General features: G+C 46.4%; 1 protein-coding gene across 1 annotated transcript in view; it reads right to left on the bottom strand.

The window, feature by feature from the left end:
- The window catches only part of FSHR (follicle stimulating hormone receptor), a 119,412-nt gene that overhangs the window by 17,752 nt on the left and 79,029 nt on the right, over nucleotides 1-22,631 (bottom strand). The window contains exons 5-6 of the mRNA XM_075267032.1: nucleotides 3,722-3,793; nucleotides 359-436 (exon numbers count right to left, since the gene is read on the bottom strand). Coding sequence (XP_075123133.1) covers nucleotides 359-436; nucleotides 3,722-3,793 — 150 coding nt within the window. The remainder of the gene's footprint in view (nucleotides 1-358; nucleotides 437-3,721; nucleotides 3,794-22,631) is intronic.

Here is a 22,631-nt window from a genome sequence, read left to right as displayed (position 1 = left end):
AACATACTGCAAAACTGATTCTATGTGTCTCTGAAGATCAGTCCGAATCTCAAACATGAACTAACCAAAGCCCGAGCCCTCCGCAACGTCTTTGTATGCCCGGCGTACCGTACCCTGACCTTCCGTACATCCCTTCCAATCTATAACAACCAACTTTCAGCCAAGAAACTTTTTCCAATCCTTTTTGAAAATTACACAGTATTTCCTGCAAAATACATATTCTACAAAAATAATCCCTTAATACACAAGCGCGGTCCCGCTCACAGGAAAATAAAACATGTTCTGGCTCTTGGAATGCAATAAATTTGACAAAAATGATTTCAAAAAAATAGAAGCAAGACCCCCCCCCTATACTTACAGCCTGACGCTCTCCAGGCTGAGGCCACTGAACGTGTTTTTTTCCACTTTCTTGATATTAATATTGTCTTGTATATCCCTGCAATTAAAAAGTTTCAGGTATAATAAACCGTATAAAGAATGGATCCAACAAGCAGAATGAGACAGCGCTACAATGGCAGAGGATTTATTGTAATCTGTTAATAAAGACATTTAATATCCAAAGATACATCCAAAAGCGCAGACAGGAACAAGGAGACTTGAAAAACCACTGATTTACAGTGGATTGCAAAAGTAGTCACACCCACATTGTGTCTAGGGTTGAATGATCGGGATTGGAAAAGATCGGATCCCGATCGGCGGTCGAGTAAATTTCATGATCGCGATCGGGTTCCAATCCCACTTAAAAAAGATCGGAAACGGAATTCTCAATTTCTCAACCCTAGTTACCTGCACTGAACCGCTGCCGCTCCCCGGTTCCTCTGGGTGGTTGCTCTCTGTCCTTTCTTCTCTCATTCAGATGCCAGTAGAGCGCCATACGTGCCCCCGCCTCCCTAGGTGAGTGTTACTAGTAGGCAAGCCCCGCCTACTCCCAGCATCAGTAACACTAGTCTAGGGAGGCGGGGTCACTCACATCTCCCCGCCCTGTACCCACCCACACTCTCCTATGCCACAACAAGCCCCACCTACTCTCAGCATCAGTAACACTAACCTAGCAATATTTGGTAGAGCAGCCTTTTTCTGCAATTCCAGCTGCAGGTGTTTTGGGGTTTGTCTCTACCAGCTTTGCGCATCTAGAAGACTGAAATTTTTGCCCATTCTTCTTTGCAAAATAGCTCAAGCTCAGCCACAGTGGATGGAGCGTCTGTGACAGCAATTTTCATGTCTTGCTACAGATGGAAGAAAATAGTATTGCCCTAATAGAAGTTCCTTAGAATGGTCCCTTTATTTATTGGGGTTCTCCAATGATAGTCCCCTACTGATAAAGTTTTAAGTCCATAGAATAGATGATAAACTGCCGAGATCCCACCGATCCTGAGATCAGGGGCTGTTTTACCCTTGTTGTGAAGTCTGAATCCCCGCTACATACAGGGGTGCTGTCACTCCCATTGACTTCAGTGGGATCACCGGAGATAGCCAAGTGATGTACGGCAATCCCAATGGGGGGTAAGACATGTCCTGTTCTCAGAATTAGGCGTGATCTCAGAATTCAGAACCTCATCGATCACCATTTTATTCAATGCAAAGTGGATACATATTATTCATGGTAAGGGGGGTATCGTCGCTCCTTGGGGAGAGACCACCATATAGGTGTGTGGAGACTTATTAAGCCTTTAGCACTCCACTTTGCAAGGGACTATAGGAAGAATATGCAAATCTGTCTTCCATGATGACATATTATTCATGGCATAGCCCCTTTCATAAAAAATATTGTTGAAAACTCTTGTAACCCGTTACATTTACCCATTTGTTGTGAAGGGGGGGGGGGTAAGTCATTTAAAACCTAACAAGGAACCAAAAGAGCTACAGCCACAAAAACACAAAAGACACAAAAAATGAAAATAAACAACAGAAACTAAACAATATTGTATAATAGACGTTATCACATACGGTACATTTTAGTGATATAACCCAAATAGTGACAATTGCTATAAAATCCTTTCATGTTCTGATTGTAGATTCTGTTCTTCTCGACTGAACTGTTAACATTCAGAGATATGTTTTATGGCAGCCACATGGACCATAGGAGCCCGTGGTGTTAAAGGAATATTCAAACCTACCCATGTGTCAGACTGGTCCCTGTTCCCAACCACCTACACTGATGAGCAAAAGGGTAACAATGTTTTGTTCTTGTGACTTTGAGTCTCCCTATCTCACCATCCACTACAGTTTGGAACGTGAGACGACCATTATTTTGTAGATAGTCTCATAGTTACATAGTAGATGAGGTTGGATGAAGACCTCAGTCCATCAAGTCCAACCTATAACCCTACAATCCCTACAGTGTTGATCCAGGGGAAGGCAAAACCCCCCATGAGGCTCATGCAAATTGCTCTGTCTCTATTTCTATCTCATAAATAAATGTGACTTGTAACTATTTAGCCATATAATTAGTAATGCTGGATCTTGTCACGTAACAATGTTGTCACTGTTTTGCTTCTGGTGATGGAAAGATCTTCTTGTACACTACAAATGACATCCTGTTCTCACACTCCCTAGGAGCTCAGTGTGCTATTAGGTGGATTTCCAAGTAAAAGGTCATTGGTTCAAATCAATGATCAACCATGAAGAAGATTTCCCAAGAAAAGAGAAACATCCTCATCCAGCTCATCGATAGCAATCTCTCAGTCAAGAAAATTGTCAAACTGCATCATGTGACTGTCAGGACAATTGGAAGAATATGAAATGAAGTTGGCCTATCCGTTCAAAAGCCAAGAGGTAACGTCCAGGCAAAACGCCTTGTCGAGATTAGCGAAGAACTGCTACAAGGACAATGAAGAAGAGGTGCTGTGTTGGCCCCCAGATCTCAAGCCAATTGTACACTTGTGGGTAGAGTTGTATTTGTACCCAAATGAGACAACCAGTGTACAGTAACAATGGGAACGTGTAGAGGAGACCTGGGATCAGATTTTGGTCAAGACATGCTTGAAACTGGAGAGCGTGCCCAGGAGGATTCAAGCAGTGTGGAAAGCCAAAGAAGGATTTACAAAGTGATAAAAATTAACATTTAGACTTTTAGGAGCAAAACAGTAACAATGCAGTCACATAATCTGCATAAATAAGTCACATTTATGTGTGAGATAGCCAAGAGGATTTTCTATAAAGTATCGGTCATCTTCTATTGGAAGTTGTAGTGGATGGTGCGATCTGGAGCCTTAAAGGCAAAGGCTCAAAACATTGTTACCCTTCTGCTCATTATTAGTGACATTAAAAATGTGGAAATCTCATCACAAATTCTAAACGCAGATGGGTAGCACATAAATGAATTTACACATTAGGTCATGTTCTGATGATATTTTCACTTTAAGTGACAACAACACAATAAAATCGTAAAAAACAGATTTACCGTATAAACGAAGATACAATGTAGCGAAAAATACCAACAAAAAACATGGAAAATGCATCAAAACCCTGTAACATCTTGCTGCTTCCTTTCATCCCAAATCCTCCTCCATACCTCCTAGCCCAAATCCTCTCTGTGAAGTCCCGCCGGTCCCGCACCCTCAGTCATCGCGTCTCCCCATCTGCCTATTCTTCCTCGCTGTCAATTCTAAACATCAACTTTTTCTTCTCATTGCAGGCAACCTTCCTTATTAAGACACTGTCATGCGACCTTCCCAATTCTAAAGTGATAAAAAATTTATTAAAGGTCTTAAAAACTTACAGAAATACTATTTCCAGAGACTGTATCCTAGAGACGGCAGGAATGAAATGTATCCCGGTGTTGTAGATGAACCTGAAGCATGAAATACAAAAAATGGAATATGAAGCTTCCAATGACGACTCTTAGCTTAATAAGTAAGAACTCACGCCGGAACACAATGACTAGAGATGAGCGAACACTAAAATGTTCGAGGTTCGAAATTCGATTCGAACAGCCGCTCAATGTTCGTGTGTTCGAACGGGTTTCGAACCCCATTATAGTCTATGGGGAACAGATACTCGTTAAGGGGGAAACCCAAATCCGTGTCTGGAGGGTCACCAAGTCCACTATGACACCCCAGGAAATGATGCCAACACCTCTGGAATGACACTGGGACAGCAGGGGAAGCATGTCTGGGGGCATCTAACACACCAAAGACCCTCTATTACCCCAACATCACAGCCTAACAACTACACACTTTACACACTCAATACCACCTCTCTGACAGTAGGAAAACACCTTGAAACATGTGTATTTGGCACTTGCAGTGAGGAGAGCTTGTCACCAGCAGTGAATTTGGCCCTTGTAGTAAGTTGAGGTTGGCACCAACATTTGTTTTGAAAATCAGGGTGGATTGAGCCTCTAACCAGCAGAGTTTGGGCAAATTCATGGTGGAGGGAGCCTCTAAAAACCCCAGTTTGGACCAATTCATGGTGGAGGGAGACTCTAAAAACCCCAGTTTGGACCAATTCATGGTGGAGGGAGACTCTAAAAACCCCAGTTTGGACCAATTCATGGTGGAGGGAGCCTCTAAAAACCCCAGTTTGGACCAATTCATGGTGGAGGGAGCCTCTAACCAGCCCAGTTTGGACCAATTAATGGTGGAGGGAGCCTCTAAACAGCCAAGTTTTGGGAAATTCATGGTGGAGGGAGCCTCTAACCAGCCCAGTTTGGACCAATTCATGGTGGAGGGAGCCTCTAAACAGCCCAGTTTGGGCAAATTCATGGTGGAGGGAGCCTCTAACCAGCCCAGTTTGGACCAATTAATGGTGGAGGGAGCCTCTAACCAGCCCAGTTTGGACCAATTAATGGTGGAGGGAGCCTCTAACCACCCCAGTTTGGGCAAATTCATGGTGGAGGGAGCCTCTAACCAGCCCAGTTTGGACCAATTAATGGTGGAGGGAGCCTCTAAACAGCCCAGTTTGGGCAAATTCATGGTGGAGGGAGCCTCTAAACAGCCAAGTTTGGACCAATTAATGGTGGAGGGAGCCTCTAAACAGCCCAGTTTGGGCAAATTCATGGTGGAGGGAGCCTCTAAAAAACCCAGTTTGGACCAATTCATGGTGGAGGGAGCCTCTAATTAGCCCAGTTTGGACCAATTAATTGTGGAGGGAGCCTCTAACCAGCCCAGTTTGGACCAATTAATGGTGGAGGGAGCCTCTAAAAAACCCAGTTTGGACCAATTCATGGTGGAGGGAGCCTCTAATTAGCCCAGTTTGGACCAATTAATTGTGGAGGGAGCCTCTAACCAGCCCAGTTTGGACCAATTAATGGTGGAGGGAGCCTCTAACCACCCCAGTTTGGACCAATTCATGGTGGAGGGAGCCTCTAACCACCCCAGTTTGGACCAATTCATGGTGGAGGGAGCCTCTAAACAGCCCAGTTTGGGCAAATTCATGGTGGAGGGAGCCTCTAACCAGCCCAGTTTGGACCAATTAATGGTGGAGGGAGCCTCTAAACAGCCCAGTTTGGGCAAATTCATGGTGGAGGGAGCCTCTAACCAGCCCAGTTTGGACCAATTAATGGTGGAGGGAGCCTCTAAACAGCCAAGTTTTGGGAAATTCATGGTGGAGGGAGCCTCTAACCAGCCCAGTTTGGACCAATTAATGGTGGAGGGAGCCTCTAACCACCCCAGTTTGGGCAAATTCATGGTGGAGGGAGCCTCTAACCAGCCCAGTTTGGACCAATTAATGGTGGAGGGAGCCTCTAAACAGCCCAGTTTGGGCAAATTCATGGTGGAGGGAGCCTCTAAACAGCCAAGTTTTGGGAAATTCATGGTGGAGGGAGCCTCTAACCAGCCCAGTTTGGACCAATTCATGGTGGAGGGAGCCTCTAAACAGCCCAGTTTGGGCAAATTCATGGTGGAGGGAGCCTCTAACCAGCCCAGTTTGGACCAATTAATGGTGGAGGGAGCCTCTAACCACCCCAGTTTGGGCAAATTCATGGTGGAGGGAGCCTCTAACCAGCCCAGTTTGGACCAATTAATGGTGGAGGGAGCCTCTAAACAGCCCAGTTTGGGCAAATTCATGGTGGAGGGAGCCTCTAAACAGCCAAGTTTTGGGAAATTCATGGTGGAGGGAGCCTCTAACCAGCCCAGTTTGGACCAATTCATGGTGGAGGGAGCCTCTAAACAGCCCAGTTTGGGCAAATTCATGGTGGAGGGAGCCTCTAAAAAACCCAGTTTGGACCAATTCATGGTGGAGGGAGCCTCTAAACAGCCCAGTTTGGGCAAATTCATGGTGGAGGGAGCCTCTAACCAGCAGAGTTGGGGGAAATCAGGGTGGAGGGAGCCTAGTATTAGCAGAATTGTGCAACGCTTATGGTGGATGAGTATGAGGATGCGGAGGAATTGGAGAGGTTGAGTACAGACATGGAGTTTCATGTTGGGGTGCTTTACACAGGTGGGCACAAAAATGACGGCTCTACCCAGTGGTGGTTCATTTTTATCAAAGTGAGCCGGTCGGCACTCTCAGCTGACAGACGGGTGCGCTTGTCAGTGATGATGCCACCGGCTGCACTGAACACCCTCTCAGATAGGACGCTGGCGGCAGGACAGGACAGCACCTCCAAGGCATATAGGGCAAGTTCAAGCCACAGGTCCAACTTCGACACCCAATACGTGTAGGGCGCAGAGGGGTCGGAGAGGACAGGGCTGTGGTCGGAAAGGTATTCCCGCAACATGCGCCTATACTTCTCACGCCTGGTGACACTAGGACCCTCCGTGGCGGCACTTTGGCGAGGGGGTGCCATCAAGGTGTCCCAGACCTTAGACAGTGTGCCCCTCGTTTGTGTGGACCGGTGAGAACTTGGTTGCCTACTGGAGGAACTGCCCTCCCTGCCGCCAACGTCACATGCTGGAAACATCTCCATCATATTCTGCACCAATTGCCTGTGGCAAGCATTGATGCGATTGGCCCTCCCCTCTACCGGAATAAAAGACGAGATGTTGTTTTTATACCGGGGGTCAAGGATAGCAAAGATCCAGTACTGGTTGTCCTCCATGATTTTGACAATACGCTTGTCGGTTGTAAAGCACCCCAACATGAACTCAGCCATGTCTGCCACAGTGTTAGTTGGCATGACTCCTCTGGCCCCACCGGAAAGTTCAATCTCCATTTCCTCCTCATCCTCCATGTCTACCCATCCGCGCTGCAACAATGGGACGATTCGAAGTTGCCCGGAAGCCTCCTGTATCACCATCACATCATCGGACAACTCTTCTTCCTCCTCCTCCTCCTCCTCCTCCTCCATTAAACGCAGTGAAGCGGACAGATGTGTGGACCTACTCTCCAGCTGTGACGGATCGGATGCTATCCCTAACTCCTCTGTGTGATCTGAGTTATCCCTGATGTCAATCAGGGATTCTCTCAGAACACACAAGAGCGGGATTGTAAGGCTCACCATCGCATCCTCAGAGCTCACCCTCCTTGTGGACTCCTCAAAGACCCGTAGGATGTCACAAAGGTCTCTCATCCATGGCCACTCATGGATGTGAAACTGAGGCAGCTGACTTTGTGGCACCCTAGGGTTTTGTAGCTGGTATTCCATCAAAGGTCTCTGCTGCTCAACCACTCTATTCAACATCTGAAACGTTGAGTTCCAGCGTGTGGGGACGTCGCACAAAAGCCGGTGTTGTGGCACATGCAGGCGTTGCTGGAGAGATTTTAAGCTAGCAGCGGCTACTGTCGACTTGCGAAAGTGGGCGCACATGCGCCGCACTTTCACCAGTAGCTCTGGAACATTGGGGTAGCTCTTTAGGAAACGTTGCACCACTAGGTTGAAGACGTGGGCCAGGCATGGAACATGTTGGAGTCCGGCAAGCTCCAGAGCTGCTACCAGGTTCCGGCCGTTATCACAAACGACCATGCCTGGGCCCAGGTGCAGCGGCTCAAACCATATTGCCGTCTCATCGAGGAGGGCATCCCTCACCTCGGAGGCAGTGTGCTGTCTGTCCCCCAAGCTGATCAGCTTCAGCACAGCCTGCTGACGTCTACCAACGCCAGTGCTGCAACGTTTCCAACTCGTAGCTGGGGTCAATCTAACAGCGGAGGAGGAGGCGGTGGCGGAGGAGGAGGCGGTGGCGGAGGAGGAGGCGGTAGAGGAGGAGGAGGAGGAGGGGGGTGTTCTTCTCGTGTCCCTGCCAGGAATGTTAGGCGGGGAGACGAGGTACACCGGGCCAGTTTGGGAAGCAGTCCCAGCCTCAACTACATTCACCCAGTGTGCCGTCAGTGAAATGTAGCGTCCCTGTCCGCATGCACTTGTCCACGCGTCGGTGGTCAAGTGGACCTTTGTGCAAAGCGCGGAACTAAGGGCCCGCCTGATGTTGAGTGACACGTGCTGGTGCAAGGCGGGGACGGCACACCGGGAGAAGTAGTGACGGCTAGGGACGGCATAGCGAGGTGCCGCAGTTGCCATCAGGTCCAGGAAGGCGGGAGTTTCAACAAGCCGGAACGCCAACATCTCCTGGGCCAGCAGTTTAGCGATGTTGGCGTTCAAGGCTTGCGCGTGTGGGTGGTTAGCAGTGTATTTCTGCCGCCGCTCCAATGTCTGAGAGATGGTGGGTTGTTGTAAAGAAACGCCTGATGGTGCCTTTGATGGTGCAGGAGAAGGAGATAAGACAGGACCAGGGGAGGATGAGGTAGAAGTCAACAAAGTGGCGGAGGCAGATGAAGTGGTGTCCTGGCTCGTCCTCTGGAGTGCATCGCCAGCACAGTCAGCAGTGGCAGTGGCAGAGGCAGAGGCAGAGGCAGTGGCAGTGGCGTGAACGGCAGTCGGCCTTTGTCCTGCCGTTGCTGCCTGCCACTGATTCCAGTGCTTGGATTCCAAATGACGGCGCATTGAAGTGGTGGACAGGTTGCTCTTCTCAGAGCCCCTAATCAATTTCGAGAGGCAAATTGTGCAGACAACACTATATCTGTCCTCGGCGCATTCCTTGAAAAAACTCCACACCTTCGAGAAACGTGCCCTCGAGGTGGGAGTTTTTCGGGGCTGGGTACGAACTGGAACATCTTGGGAGATTCCGGGTGTGGCCTGGCTTCGCCTAAGCTGCTGACCTCTGCCTCTGCCTCTAGCTACCCTTTTTGGTGCTGCACCTGCCTCAACATCCACACTACTTTCCCCGCTTGACATCCCCCCTGTCCAGGTCGGGTCAGTGTCCTCATCATCCACCACTTCCTCTTCCAACTCCTGTCTCATCTCCTCCTCCCGCACAATGCGCCGGTCAACTGGATGCCCTGACGGCAACTGCGTCACATCATCGTCGATGAGGGTGGGTTGCTGGTCATCCACCACCAAATCGAACGGAGATGGAGGAGACTCTAGTGTTTGAGCATCTGGATACAGATGCTCCTCTGTTAGGTTCGTGGAATCGTGACGTGGAGAGGCAGGTTGAGGGACAATGAAAGGAGCGGAGAACAGCTCTGGGGAGCAGGGACAGTTTGGGTTATTGTTCTGTAAAGCTTCGGAATTTTGGGAGGAAGGAAGACAAGACTGTTGGGTAATAGGAGGAGAGGAGGCAGAGTCTGACTGGCTGCTGGACAATGTGCTGTAAGCGTTCTCTGACAGCCATTGCAAGACCTGTTCCTGGTTCTCGGGCCTACTAAGGTTTGTACCCTGCAGTTTAGTTAATGTGGCAAGCAACCCTGGCACTGTGGAGTGGCGCAATGCTTGCTGCCCCACAGGAGTAGGCACGGGACGCCCTGTGGCTTCACTGCTACCTTGCTCCCCAGAACCATTCCCCCGACCTCGCCCACGGCCTCGTCCACGTCCCTTTCCGGGAGCCTTGCGCATTTTGAATTCCTAGTTAGAAATTGGCACTGTATACCAGTAGTAAAAATTGTGGGTGCACGTAACCCCAATATATTCTTTGAATTCCCAGTCAGACACTGGCACTATATGGCAGTAGCAAGAAATGAGGGTATTTGTATTCCCAATATACTCTTTGAATTCCCAGTCAGACAATGGCACTGTATACCAGTAGTAAAAATTGTGGGTGCACGTAACCCCAATATATTCTTTGAATTCCCAGTCAGAAACTGGCACTATATGGCAGTAGCAAGAAATGAGGGTATTTGTATTCCCAATATACTCTTTGAATTCCCAGTCAGACAATGGCACTGTATACCAGTAGTAAAAATTGTGGGTGCACGTAACCCCAATATATTCTTTGAATTCCCAGTCAGACACTGGCACTATATGGCAGTAGCAAGAAATGAGGGTATTTGTATTCCCAATATACTCTTTGAATTCCCAGTCAGACAATGGCACTGTATACCAGTAGTAAAAATTGTGGGTGCACGTAACCCCAATATATTCTTTGAATTCCCAGTCAGAAACTGGCACTATATGGCAGTAGCAAGAAATGAGGGTATTTGTATTCCCAATATACTCTTTGAATTCCCAGTCAGACAATGGCACTGTATACCAGTAGTAAAAATTGTGGGTGCACGTAACCCCAATATATTCTTTGAATTCCCAGTCAGAAACTGGCACTATATGGCAGTAGCAAGAAATGAGGGTATTTATAACCCCAATATATTCTTTGAATTCCCAGTCAGACAATGGCACTGTATACCAGTAGTAAAAATTGTGGGTGCACGTAACCCCAATATATTCTTTGAATTCCCAGTCAGAAACTGGCACTATATGGCAGTAGCAAGAAATGAGGGTATTTGTATTCCCAATATACTCTTTGAATTCCCAGTCAGACAATGGCACTGTATACCAGTAGTAAAAATTGTGGGTGCACGTAACCCCAATATATTCTTTGAATTCCCAGTCAGACACTGGCACTATATGGCAGTAGCAAGAAATGAGGGTATTTGTATTCCCAATATACTCTTTGAATTCCCAGTCAGACAATGGCACTGTATACCAGTAGTAAAAATTGTGGGTGCACGTAACCCCAATATATTCTTTGAATTCCCAGTCAGACACTGGCACTATATGGCAGTAGCAAGAAATGAGGGTATTTGTATTCCCAATATATTCTTTGAATTCCCAGTCAGACAATGGCACTGTATACCAGTAGTAAAAATTGTGGGTGTATATAGCCCCAATTCTATTGCTAGGGGACTTGCAGGGTATTTCTGGGGTGAAGGTGGGGGGGCACACCGTTGGAACGGGTATCGGGGTATATATCGGGTATACGGGAATACACTGACAGTGTATTCCATTCAGGATCCTGGGAAAGCTGGGTTGCGGCGATTGAGCCCGTCAGTGCCACGTTACACTGACAAGCTTCTCCCTGGAATTTAGCTCTTACAAGAGCTGTTGTGGTTGTCTTCTCCTTCCTATCCTAGCCTGTCCCTGCCTACCCAGAATCTAAGCCCTAGCTAGCTGGACGGAAACCTCCGTCCTCGGTGAATTGCAAGCTCAGAATGACGCGAAGCTGGGCGTCGCTGTTCTTTTAAATTAGAGGTCACATGTTTTCGGCAGCCAATGGGTTTTGCCTACTTTTTTCAACGTCACCGGTGTCGTAGTTCCTGTCCCACCTACCCAGCGCTGTTATTGGAGCAAAAAAGGCGCCAGGGAAGGTGGGAGGGGAATCGAGTAATGGCGCACTTTACCACGCGGTGTTCGATTCGATTCGAACATGCCGAACAGCCTAATATCCGATCGAACATGAGTTCGATAGAACACTGTTCGCTCATCTCTAACAATGACGCCATATAAGCGGTATTACGATGATTGAGTCTTATGGGGTGGCTGAACTTACGGTATTATAGGAGATAGATGCAGGGACGCTGCCAAGGAAAGGCCCTGCATTCCCTTCCATAATAAAAGTATTAAAATTTGGATTGTGCAATCCCCCAGGTGTTATAATTACAGTATCTGTGGGATGGCTGTTAAATTCACAATGCTATCGACTAAATAATTCCCGGCATGATGCCATTATGAGAATATATACTTTATACTTTGTATTTCCAACATGATAATATGTTTGCATTCGTTTTGGTAGCGCGGGCTCTGTGTGAATTATTTAAGGACTGAAAAGTGTAGACGCCTTGTGGTTCGTGGTTTTCTTTTCCGCTTCTTAAGAAACAATTAAGCTTTCCGTAGCCAGCGTGGAGTTTGCATTCTTCAGGCGCAGAACTATTAAACTTAAAATACTAACATTTACCCATTATATAAATGGGGCTTTTATAAAATACAGGGAGAAGGATGCCTGTCAGGGCTTTCATCGTGGGAATAAATTTTCTACATTCTTCATTGACCAGCACAGCTGTGATCTGAGAGATTGATGTTTTAATACCTTCAGAATCGAAGTCAGAGAAAGTTACTGGTGCTTGTAGCCATGTAGAGGGGGGATATTGTTTTAGCCAACAGCACAGTTCACGAAAAAATTCTTTTTGAAATTCGGGGCAGTTTTCAAGTTGTCTGCTTTGAGAACGTGACATGGATTCTAGATTTAGATACAAAAGTAATCTTCTAATATATATATATATATATATATATATATATATATATATATATATATATGGTGAGAAGGTGACAGGCAGAGTGTTGGAGTCCCAATATATCTCCTCCAGGTTCCTGACATATGTGTGGTCCAGTGCGGGTCTTGTGTAGACCTCAGACCAGGTATGGATCCTGGGCTCCTTACTGGGCCATAGTAGGCTGCAGAGCTTGCACTTCAAGAGCAGATCCTGGGAGTGAGAGGAGACATTTGGGTCTGTCTTGAATTACTGAGAGTCTGGTGAGACTGTACTGTGCTACTTTTTTTGCTCATGAGGTTAGCTTTTACTGTTTAGTTAGTGCTCGGACGAGCAGGGTTTTCTTTGACGTTTTTTGCCTGAAGTTAAGGATGTATTTTATTTAGCTTACTCCGTACCCGAACTGAGGGTTTATTGTCCTTGTCTCTGACTGGTTGGGTCCGCACCCTTGCTGCTACTGAACTACGTTCCCCAATATATATATATATATATATATATATATATATATATATATATATATATTGGGGGAATCGCTCAGGTAGATGCTCAGTAGCAGTGCAGGAAACAGGGACACAGACACTGGGTTGCACATAAGTTCAGTATTTATTCACTTGTAGTGCGTTAACTGCCTTTGTAAAGGCACAAATAACCAAAACAAAAGCCTTATTGACTGAGAACTAACTAACTAACCATAAGCAAACTGTTCTCTGACTATACAGGAGCCTGGCTACCAGACTCCCGCCTTGGCAACAACAACGGGTGGCACAGTACCTGCTTTGTAGGTTTGGTCTGGACAGGTGAGCTCTGTCAGTGTGGTGCCACACTCCTAGTCATCACACACAGACTATATCAGGCCTTAATTACACAGCTGACCTCCCTGGTGTGGGTCTTACCATACACCCTTTAGCTGCCTGGCTGGAATATACCTGTCCTTCTACACCACACCCTTCACTCTCTCACAATATCACATATCAACGGTATAGTCATTCTATCCAATTGCTATAATGGGGATCCCTCCATGTGAAACTTACCTGTATAAGTGACCAATCAAGATAAAAGTTTAAAGGTCAGTAATGTGTGACTATAATGGGGTACACTAAATAGAAGGGGTCCTGGGAAAATAGAGGAGGCCACACTTCGATAACAAAATAGACCCCAGTCACTTGTTTGTGGGGTTATGACTATGCCAGTAAACAAATAAAAATGTTTGGCTTTTGGGATGTGACAGTGAAAAATTTGAACACAATTCAATCAAGCAACTTTTGATTTTCTGGCAGGAATTGTGTCACCAATACATTTTGTAATAAACATTGTTACCAAATCACCTTTCTGTAGAATCCTGTACTTCTTTATTCTTTCCCTTATCTATCGAGTGTTGTACGCTACTTTCACTACAAGCAGGGGACTGTGTGTAATGCAGAGAAGCTGAAACTGGGGATGGATATAAACAGATATATCTCAAGTATTACAAAGCCTAAAGCAATGCTGGTGTCATATGAAGCATATAAGCTGTTCACCCTGTATCATCTACAGAGAAATGCACTAGGAATTGGGAGCAAATGCCAATCCCGACTGGGTTTCAACGTTTCTATGGACATTTTACAGATAGAACTGCCATTGTGGTGCCATACAGAGCTTATCTTTCATAGAACACCAGAAGCAATGTTCTGTGTTTTACAATGCCAGAGATATATCTTGATGTGACCCCTTGACCCCTTCCCTGCATTGCAGTAGTGCTTGAGTAAAATGGCAATGTACATGGACTGTATGAAGTATTGTTCATAGAAGATTCCAAGGACAGTCTTTGGATAAGGGTGTACAGTCTCTGAGGAACAATCCCATCCTTGGCAGTAAATATATTGCTCATATCACGCTGCGTTGGCCAAGTGTATAAGCCCTAACAGGTCCAGGTAAGGGCTCGAGATTGTCATTGTGCAAAAGTTCTGAGTTTATACATTTGCAGCAGATCCGTCTGGTTTATTGTTTCTAACTATTTCTCTCGGTTTCCTTTGCAAGTAAGTGGCAGTGCACCGATCACATCTACTGACACTGCACTTTGCTGCTCTCCCTTAAATGTCTTTTGTTATTAACAAGAATTGCAAAGTGCTTTAGATTCCTAGCACTGTCATGTTGAATACCAAGAACATTAATCTGATTTAATAATTATTTGCTATCTTTGTGCCAAGTTGGCTCGGGTTGCGTTCTATTTTTGGAAAACAAGTACTTGCGGCTTATACTGGGAAGAAGAATCTGCTGTGTACAGTTGCAACCCCTGGAAAGTGTCTCTTGAATTTTATCCTTTTTTATTATTAATATTTTTCATTCTGAGACCTCTGGCACAGAATTTCCAGCTGGAATTATTGGGAGCATGGATCTGTTATGAGCAAACAATAACAATGATAAAAATGCAATAATGATAGTATTCGGCATTACATAGTTCATGCAATGCTGCCTGCGTGCCTTCTCTATTGCCTTCGCTAGGTAACGGTTGGGTTTTTGCAAAAACTGCATTCATTTATTAAATAGCCAGGCTGAATTGTTTTAATGTAAGTTTTTGCTTCTTGTAAGTATCTGCACCTACACTATTGTTTCGTATTGGTTCTTAAAGGGATTTGCCCATGAACATAACCATATTTAGATTTGTAGCCATTTTTGGAATTGAAATTATTTTAAATGTTGCAAAGTTTTAAAATTTGTTTCTAACCATCTTAATGGTTGCAGTCTCTTGCCTTGATCGGTTACCAATGGATCACTATTAATATGGTCTAGGACCAGGCAGAAGATAATCCGACCACAATAAGGAAATCATTACTGGAGATATTGGTAGCAATATCTCTTCAATGTCAGAAGGGTGTTCCTCATAAATTAGCCTCATCGCTGGGCTGTGAGGAATGCCCCCTGTCTATACTCTAACATAGCCTTGTACTGTTGGGGGGACGTTCCTTATAGACCAAGGATGATGCTGAGCTTTGAGGAACGCATCGCCCAGTACAAGTCTATGAAAGAGTATCGTCAGGGGGGCATTCCCCATATCTTAGCGCCATCACTGGGCTGTGAAGAACAACCCTGTCTGTATGCTAACATAGCCTTGTACTGTCAGGGGGACGTTCCTTACCGTGCAGCTGTGAGGAACGTAGTCTTCCAATACAATTTTATGGAAGAGTACTGTTAGGGGGGGCGTTCCTCATAACTTAGCATCATCACTGGGTTGTGAGGAACGCCCCCTGTCTGTACGCTAACATAGCCTAATATTGTTGGAGTGGGCATTCCTTACCACGCAGCGATGATGCTGAACTGTGAGGAACGCATTGCCCAGTACAAGTCTATGGAAGAGTACTGCCGATGACGACCTTCAGACAGAGGAGAGATAACAGTACTGAAAATAACGGCATACATATCTCCAGTACTGGGGCGCACACCATGAAAGCCAACACCGTCAGCTTTCTAGCAGTATATAAAAATATACATTGATGAAAACATGAAAGGTCCTACTTAAGCTTTGCCTACAGGTTCCCACATGCAGATTTAAACCTGGACCCCCATTCTACATGGCAATAATACTATCCACTAAACCACCGAGCTGTCCTTTACCAAATCTGAGTCCTCAGTTAGTGATACAACTTATAAGATGGCCGCTCCGTCAGGTGCTTCTTACGTTCCGAGACTCCCACGTGTGGCAACATTCTGCTTTCCGAACATTTTTTTTTTCAATAAAGTCTGTTGACACCGTTCCAAAAAGTGAGCATATGCTTTAGCTTGTGCCCAGATTAAACTTGGCTAGAGGCAATGTTGGGCTACATCTGTACCTCAAGAAAATATTTATTATAGACACTGACAGAGTCCACAAGGAAATGTGTGCATGATACAGCAGATGCCAAGAGATATCTTTGTAATTGCAGTTTGCCAGAGATGTAAGAAGCCGTTGCTATTTTTGCTGATGTATACAAAGAATAAGCCAATGTTGTATGACAATATTTGTCTGTATATGTGATGCTCCTGTCTGCAAACATTCCAACAAGACATCTTAATTTATACCTGCCTGCCAGATCGCTTTATTAGCATATGATTTACTGGGAAATATGGAAAGATTGCGGGAAGAGACGGCAGTGAATTTCCTTTAGTCTGTGACTCACTGACAATGGGAGCGCTCTATGATGGTGACAGTAGAGTTCTATGGAAATGAAGATTTCAAAGCCCAAAATATGACTTATTGTAGGAACCCATGAAGGCTGAAACATTTTTTTGCTATTAATTCCGTATCCCACCACAGTCAGTGACACTTTGTGAAATTTCAGAGAGAGAAGACTTCAGTCGTACTAGGAATAAGACTTATTTACTCTGTTCGTACGTTATATACATGTATCCATGAACTTAGTTATTACAGATGGTCAAATAGATGGACAATAAGCCGGGTATATTATACGTTTTCTAAAATTGAATTGGCGCTAAAAAAATTGGGGGTATTGGGTACAGTAGAGATGAGCAAACCGGTTCTTAACAAGCCAGGTTTGTTATGAATTTTTAGAAATTTTAGGGTTTTGGGGGTTTGCCACCCATGTATCACTGTTATACATGGGAATCTTCAGAGGTATAATAAGAAGAGGCTCAGGGGAAGCGCAGATAAACCAGGTAAGATAATATCGCTGGTGGTTGGGGCTGAACATTTGGACCAAAAAAAATAAAAAGGCAGGCAAAACTTGCGAATATTTGCAAAACAAATTTTTCACCCTAATAGTTGTATTTTATTTACAAGGAAAACTAGTAGTTAGTAAGCAGAAAGTCAAGGTATTAATTAGGGTTGAGCGATCGGGATCGGAAAAGATCGGATCCTGATTGACGATTGAGTAAATTTTACGATCGTGATCGGGTTTCCGATCCTGCCTAAAAAGATTGGGCTGGGAATTCTGATCCCGATCGCTCAACCCTTGTTACCTGCACAGAACCGCTGCTGCTCCCTGGAGCTCCCGGCCGTTTTTCTCGGTCCTTTCCTCTCTCAAATGACGGCAAAGCGCCGTGCATGCCCCACCTCCCTAGGCTAGTGTTACTGATGCTGGGAGAAGGCGGGGCTTGTTGTGGCTTAGGAGAGTGCGGGAGGGAACAGGGAGGGGAGACGTGAGTCATGCACTTACTTCTCCCTGCCCTGTACCCACCCACACTCTCCTAAGCCACAGCAAGCCCCGCCTTATCCCAGCATTAATAACACTAGTCTGGGGAGGCGGGGGCGCCTAGAGCTCCGGGGAGTGGCATACACACTGGGAGGGGAAGCAGTAGCGGTTCTGTGCAGGTAAGTGGGGGAGACTAAGTAGCCAGCAGATTTTTTAATCACTACACAGCGTGGAGTCCAAAAATTGAAGCCTTCAATTTTTGGACCCCACGCTGTATAGTTAACAGGATCGTTTTTAAAATCCGATTTTCGATCATTAAAAAATCCCATTGACTTGCATTAAGATTGGAATTGGGACTATGATCGGGTTTAAAAACGATCCTGAAATCCCAAGATTGTCTCAACCCTAGTATTAATATAATAAATGTTTTTATAAAAATAAATGTATATAAGATATGATATAGACTTTCATCGCTTCATCTCCCTCAAGACTCAGAGATGCGTCTACGCTTGTCTTCTCAAAACTGTTATTAAGAAATTTCTCACAATACAAGTTCAATATATTATTAGTTTCATGGTTCGCATAGTGGTGTGCCGTGTCAGTGGACCCTGAAGCCTCTTGCAACTGGATGACCCAAATGGAAACTAAGCAGTTTTGGACCAAAACACCAAAATACCAGAGGATACTTTGGTGAGTCCAAGCCCTAACTCAATGATGGTTCATCACAAGAGGTTGTTGAATATTTGTATCCATTGGTATTGAACCTGTAGTTCAACACTAAATCTAAGTTAGCACACTTTAGCCCCTGTATAGAGATTTGGGCTTCACCACAGGCAATCCCCAGGCACTCAACTGTAAGGAAATAAGTAACTAAGCCAGAGCTCACAAGCAGATGTCAGGCCAAGGGTTAATCCAGAAGTATCGTCAAATGAACGCTAGTGGTTAGACATAGTAGTAACTGACAAGGTGGCTAAGGTAGTAGACAGGAGCATGGCTATTGTCAAGGCTGAGGTCAACATTGAAGCAATAGGCAAGCCAATCAAAAGGTCTAGGCACCGATGTGGTCAGGAACAGAGTCAAGGTCAGGAGACAACAGAGAGGAGCCAAGAAGGACTTGTCCCGCACCTGGATCACCCGACAAATAAAATAAGCTCCAAGTGACATCATAAAACTCTCCCAAAAAGAGGTAACTCGGCTTGGCTGACGCAGTAGGGTGTGGTTAAGCGAGAGAGAATTGCACAAAAACATGAAGTAGTATGTAATGACCAACCCCCATCACCACCACTAGGTCGTCACACACACACAACAATATAATGTCTCCAATCAGAGGAAAGAAAATCATGTTGTGTATATAAATAGCTATCTTGGGCGAGTCGTTATGGTATATGTCAAAACTTCCATCTTTGCGTTATATCTTTGGATCACGACTTTTTACATGGTGTGATCAGTATAGTCTGGATCACAGTAAAGGACCTATTTAGAACCACTTTGGATGAGCACAAATGTCCCTATTTTTTCCTTGGAAATCATTTTCCTCTGTTGAGTCGTGATCTGGATTGTTCCATGACACTGGAGGACGCCGCTGCTGCCGCTGCTACTTTGATTGTCAATGTTTATATAAGTTGTTATGGCTCCACACAACTTAAGAAGGTGAGAGTCTAGAGATGAGCGAACACTAAAATGTTCGAGGTTCGAAATTCGATTCGAACAGCCGCTCAATGTTCGTGTGTTCGAATGGGTTTCGAACCCCATTATAGTCTATGGGGAACAGATACTCGTTAAGGGGGAAACCCAAATCCGTGTCTGGACGGTCACCAAGTCCACTATGACACCCCAGGAAATGATACCAACACCCTGGAATGACACTGGGACAGCAGGGGAAGCATGTCTGGGGGCATCTAACACACCAAAGACCCTCTATTACCCCAACATCACAGCCTAACAACTACACACTTTACACACTCAATACCACCTCTCTGACAGTAGGAAAACACCTTGAAACATGTGTATTTGGCACTTGCAGTGAGGAGAGCTTGTCACCAGCAGTGAATTTGGCCCTTGTAGTAAGTTGAGGTTGGCACCAACATTTGTTTTGAAAATCAGGGTGGATTGAGCCTCTAACCAGCAGAGTTTGGGCAAATTCATGGTGGAGGGAGCCTCTAAACACCCCAGTTTGGGCAAATTCATGGTGGAGGGAGCCTCTAAAAACCCAGTTTGGACCAATTCATGGTGGAGGGAGCCTCTAACCAGCCCAGTTTGGGCAAATTCATGGTGGAGGGAGCCTCTAACCAGCCCAGTTTGGGCAAATTCATGGTGGAGGGAGCCTCTAAACAGCCCAGTTTGGGCAAATTCATGGTGGAGGGAGCCTCTAACCAGCCCAGTTTGGACCAATTAATGGTGGAGGGAGCCTCTAACCAGCCCAGTTTGGGCAAATTCATGGTGGAGGGAGCCTCTAAACAGCCCAGTTTGGACCAATTCATGGTGGAGGGAGCCTCTAAAAAACCCAGTTTGGACCAATTCATGGTGGAGGGAGCCTCTAAACAGCCCAGTTTGGGCAAATTCATGGTGGAGGGAGCCTCTAACCAGCCCAGTTTGGACCAATTCATGGTGGAGGGAGCCTCTAACCAGCCCAGTTTGGGCAAATTCATGGTGGAGGGAGCCTCTAAACAGCCCAGTTTGGACCAATTAATGGTGGAGGGAGCCTCTAAAAAACCCAGTTTGGACCAATTCATGGTGGAGGGAGCCTCTAAACAGCCCAGTTTGGGCAAATTCATGGTGGAGGGAGCCTCTAAAAAACCCAGTTTGGACCAATTCATGGTGGAGGGAGCCTCTAACCAGCCCAGTTTGGACCAATTAATGGTGGAGGGAGCCTCTAAACAGCCAAGTTTGGACCAATTCATGGTGGAGGGAGCCTCTAAAAACCCCAGTTTGGACCAATTCATGGTGGAGGGAGCCTCTAAACAGCCCAGTTTGGGCAAATTCATGGTGGAGGGAGCCTCTAAAAAACCCAGTTTGGACCAATTCATGGTGGAGGGAGCCTCTAACCAGCCCAGTTTGGACCAATTAATGGTGGAGGGAGCCTCTAAACAGCCAAGTTTGGACCAATTCATGGTGGAGGGAGCCTCTAAAAACCCCAGTTTGGACCAATTCATGGTGGAGGGAGCCTCTAACCAGCCCAGTTTGGGCAAATTCATGGTGGAGGGAGCCTCTAAACAGCCCAGTTTGGGCAAATTCATGGTGGAGGGAGCCTCTAACCAGCCCAGTTTGGACCAATTAATGGTGGAGGGAGCCGCTAAACAGCCCAGTTTGGACCAATTCATGGTGGAGGGAGCCTCTAAAAACCCCAGTTTGGACCAATTCATGGTGGAGGGAGCCTCTAAAAAACCCAGTTTGGACCAATTCATGGTGGAGGGAGCCTCTAACCAGCCCAGTTTGGACCAATTAATGGTGGAGGGAGCCTCTAAACAGCCAAGTTTGGACCAATTCATGGTGGAGGGAGCCTCTAAAAACCCCAGTTTGGACCAATTCATGGTGGAGGGAGCCTCTAACCAGCCCAGTTTGGGCAAATTCATGGTGGAGGGAGCCTCTAAACAGCCCAGTTTGGGCAAATTCATGGTGGAGGGAGCCTCTAAACAGCCCAGTTTGGGCAAATTCATGGTGGAGGGAGCCTCTAAAAACCCCAGTTTGGACCAATTCATGGTGGAGGGAGCCTCTAAAAACCCCAGTTTGGACCAATTCATGGTGGAGGGAGCCTCTAAAAAACCCAGTTTGGACCAATTCATGGTGGAGGGAGCCTCTAAACAGCCCAGTTTGGGCAAATTCATGGTGGAGGGAGCCTCTAAAAACCCCAGTTTGGACCAATTCATGGTGGAGGGAGCCTCTAAAAACCCCAGTTTGGACCAATTCATGGTGGAGGGAGCCTCTAAAAACCCCAGTTTGGACCAATTCATGGTGGAGGGAGCCTCTAAAAAACCCAGTTTGGACCAATTCATGGTGGAGGGAGCCTCTAACCAGCCCAGTTTGGACCAATTCATGGTGGAGGGAGCCTCTAAAAACCCCAGTTTGGACCAATTCATGGTGGAGGGAGCCTCTAAACAGCCCAGTTTGGACCAATTCATGGTGGAGGGAGCCTCTAAAAACCCCAATTTGGACCAATTCATGGTGGAGGGAGCCTCTAACCAGCCCAGTTTGGACCAATTCATGGTGGAGGGAGCCTCTAACCAGCCCAGTTTGGGCAAATTCATGGTGGAGGGAGCCTCTAAAAACCCCAATTTGGACCAATTCATGGTGGAGGGAGCCTCTAAACAGCCCAGTTTGGGCAAATTCATGGTGGAGGGAGCCTCTAACCAGCAGAGTTGTGGGAAAGCAGGGTGGAGGGAGCCTCTAACCAGCAGAGTTGGTGGAAATCAGGGTGGAGGGAGCCTCTAACCAGCAGAGTTGGGGGAAATCATGTTGGAGGGAGCCTAGTATTAGCAGAATTGTGCAACGCTTATGGTGGATGAGTATGAGGATGCGGAGGAATTGGAGAGGTTGAGTACAGACATGGAGTTTCATGTTGGGGTGCTTTACACAGGTGGGCACAAAAATGAAGGCTCTATCCAGTGGTGGTTCATTTTTATCAAAGTGAGCCGGTCGGCACTCTCAGCTGACAGACGGGTGCGCTTGTCAGTGATGATGCCACCGGCTGCACTGAACACCCTCTCAGATAGGACGCTGGCGGCAGGACAGGACAGCACCTCCAAGGCATATAGGGCAAGTTCAAGCCACAGGTCCAACTTCGACACCCAATACGTGTAGGGCGCAGAGGGGTCGGAGAGGACAGGGCTGTGGTCGGAAAGGTATTCCCGCAACATGCGCCTATACTTCTCACGCCTGGTGACACTAGGACCCTCCGTGGCGGCACTTTGGCGAGGGGGTGCCATCAAGGTGTCCCAGACCTTAGACAGTGTGCCCCTCGTTTGTGTGGACCGGTGAGAACTTGGTTGCCTACTGGAGGAACTGCCCTCCCTGCCGCCAACGTCACATGCTGGAAACATCTCCATCATATTCTGCACCAATTGCCTGTGGCAAGCATTGATGCGATTGGCCCTCCCCTCTACCGGAATAAAAGAC

The sequence above is a fragment of the Leptodactylus fuscus genome, chromosome 3 (genome assembly GCF_031893055.1).
Source record: "Leptodactylus fuscus isolate aLepFus1 chromosome 3, aLepFus1.hap2, whole genome shotgun sequence".
NCBI lineage: Eukaryota > Metazoa > Chordata > Amphibia > Anura > Leptodactylidae > Leptodactylus > Leptodactylus fuscus.
The sequence above is the reverse complement of the archived record's forward strand: the minus strand, read 5'-3'. Positions and strand labels throughout refer to the sequence as shown.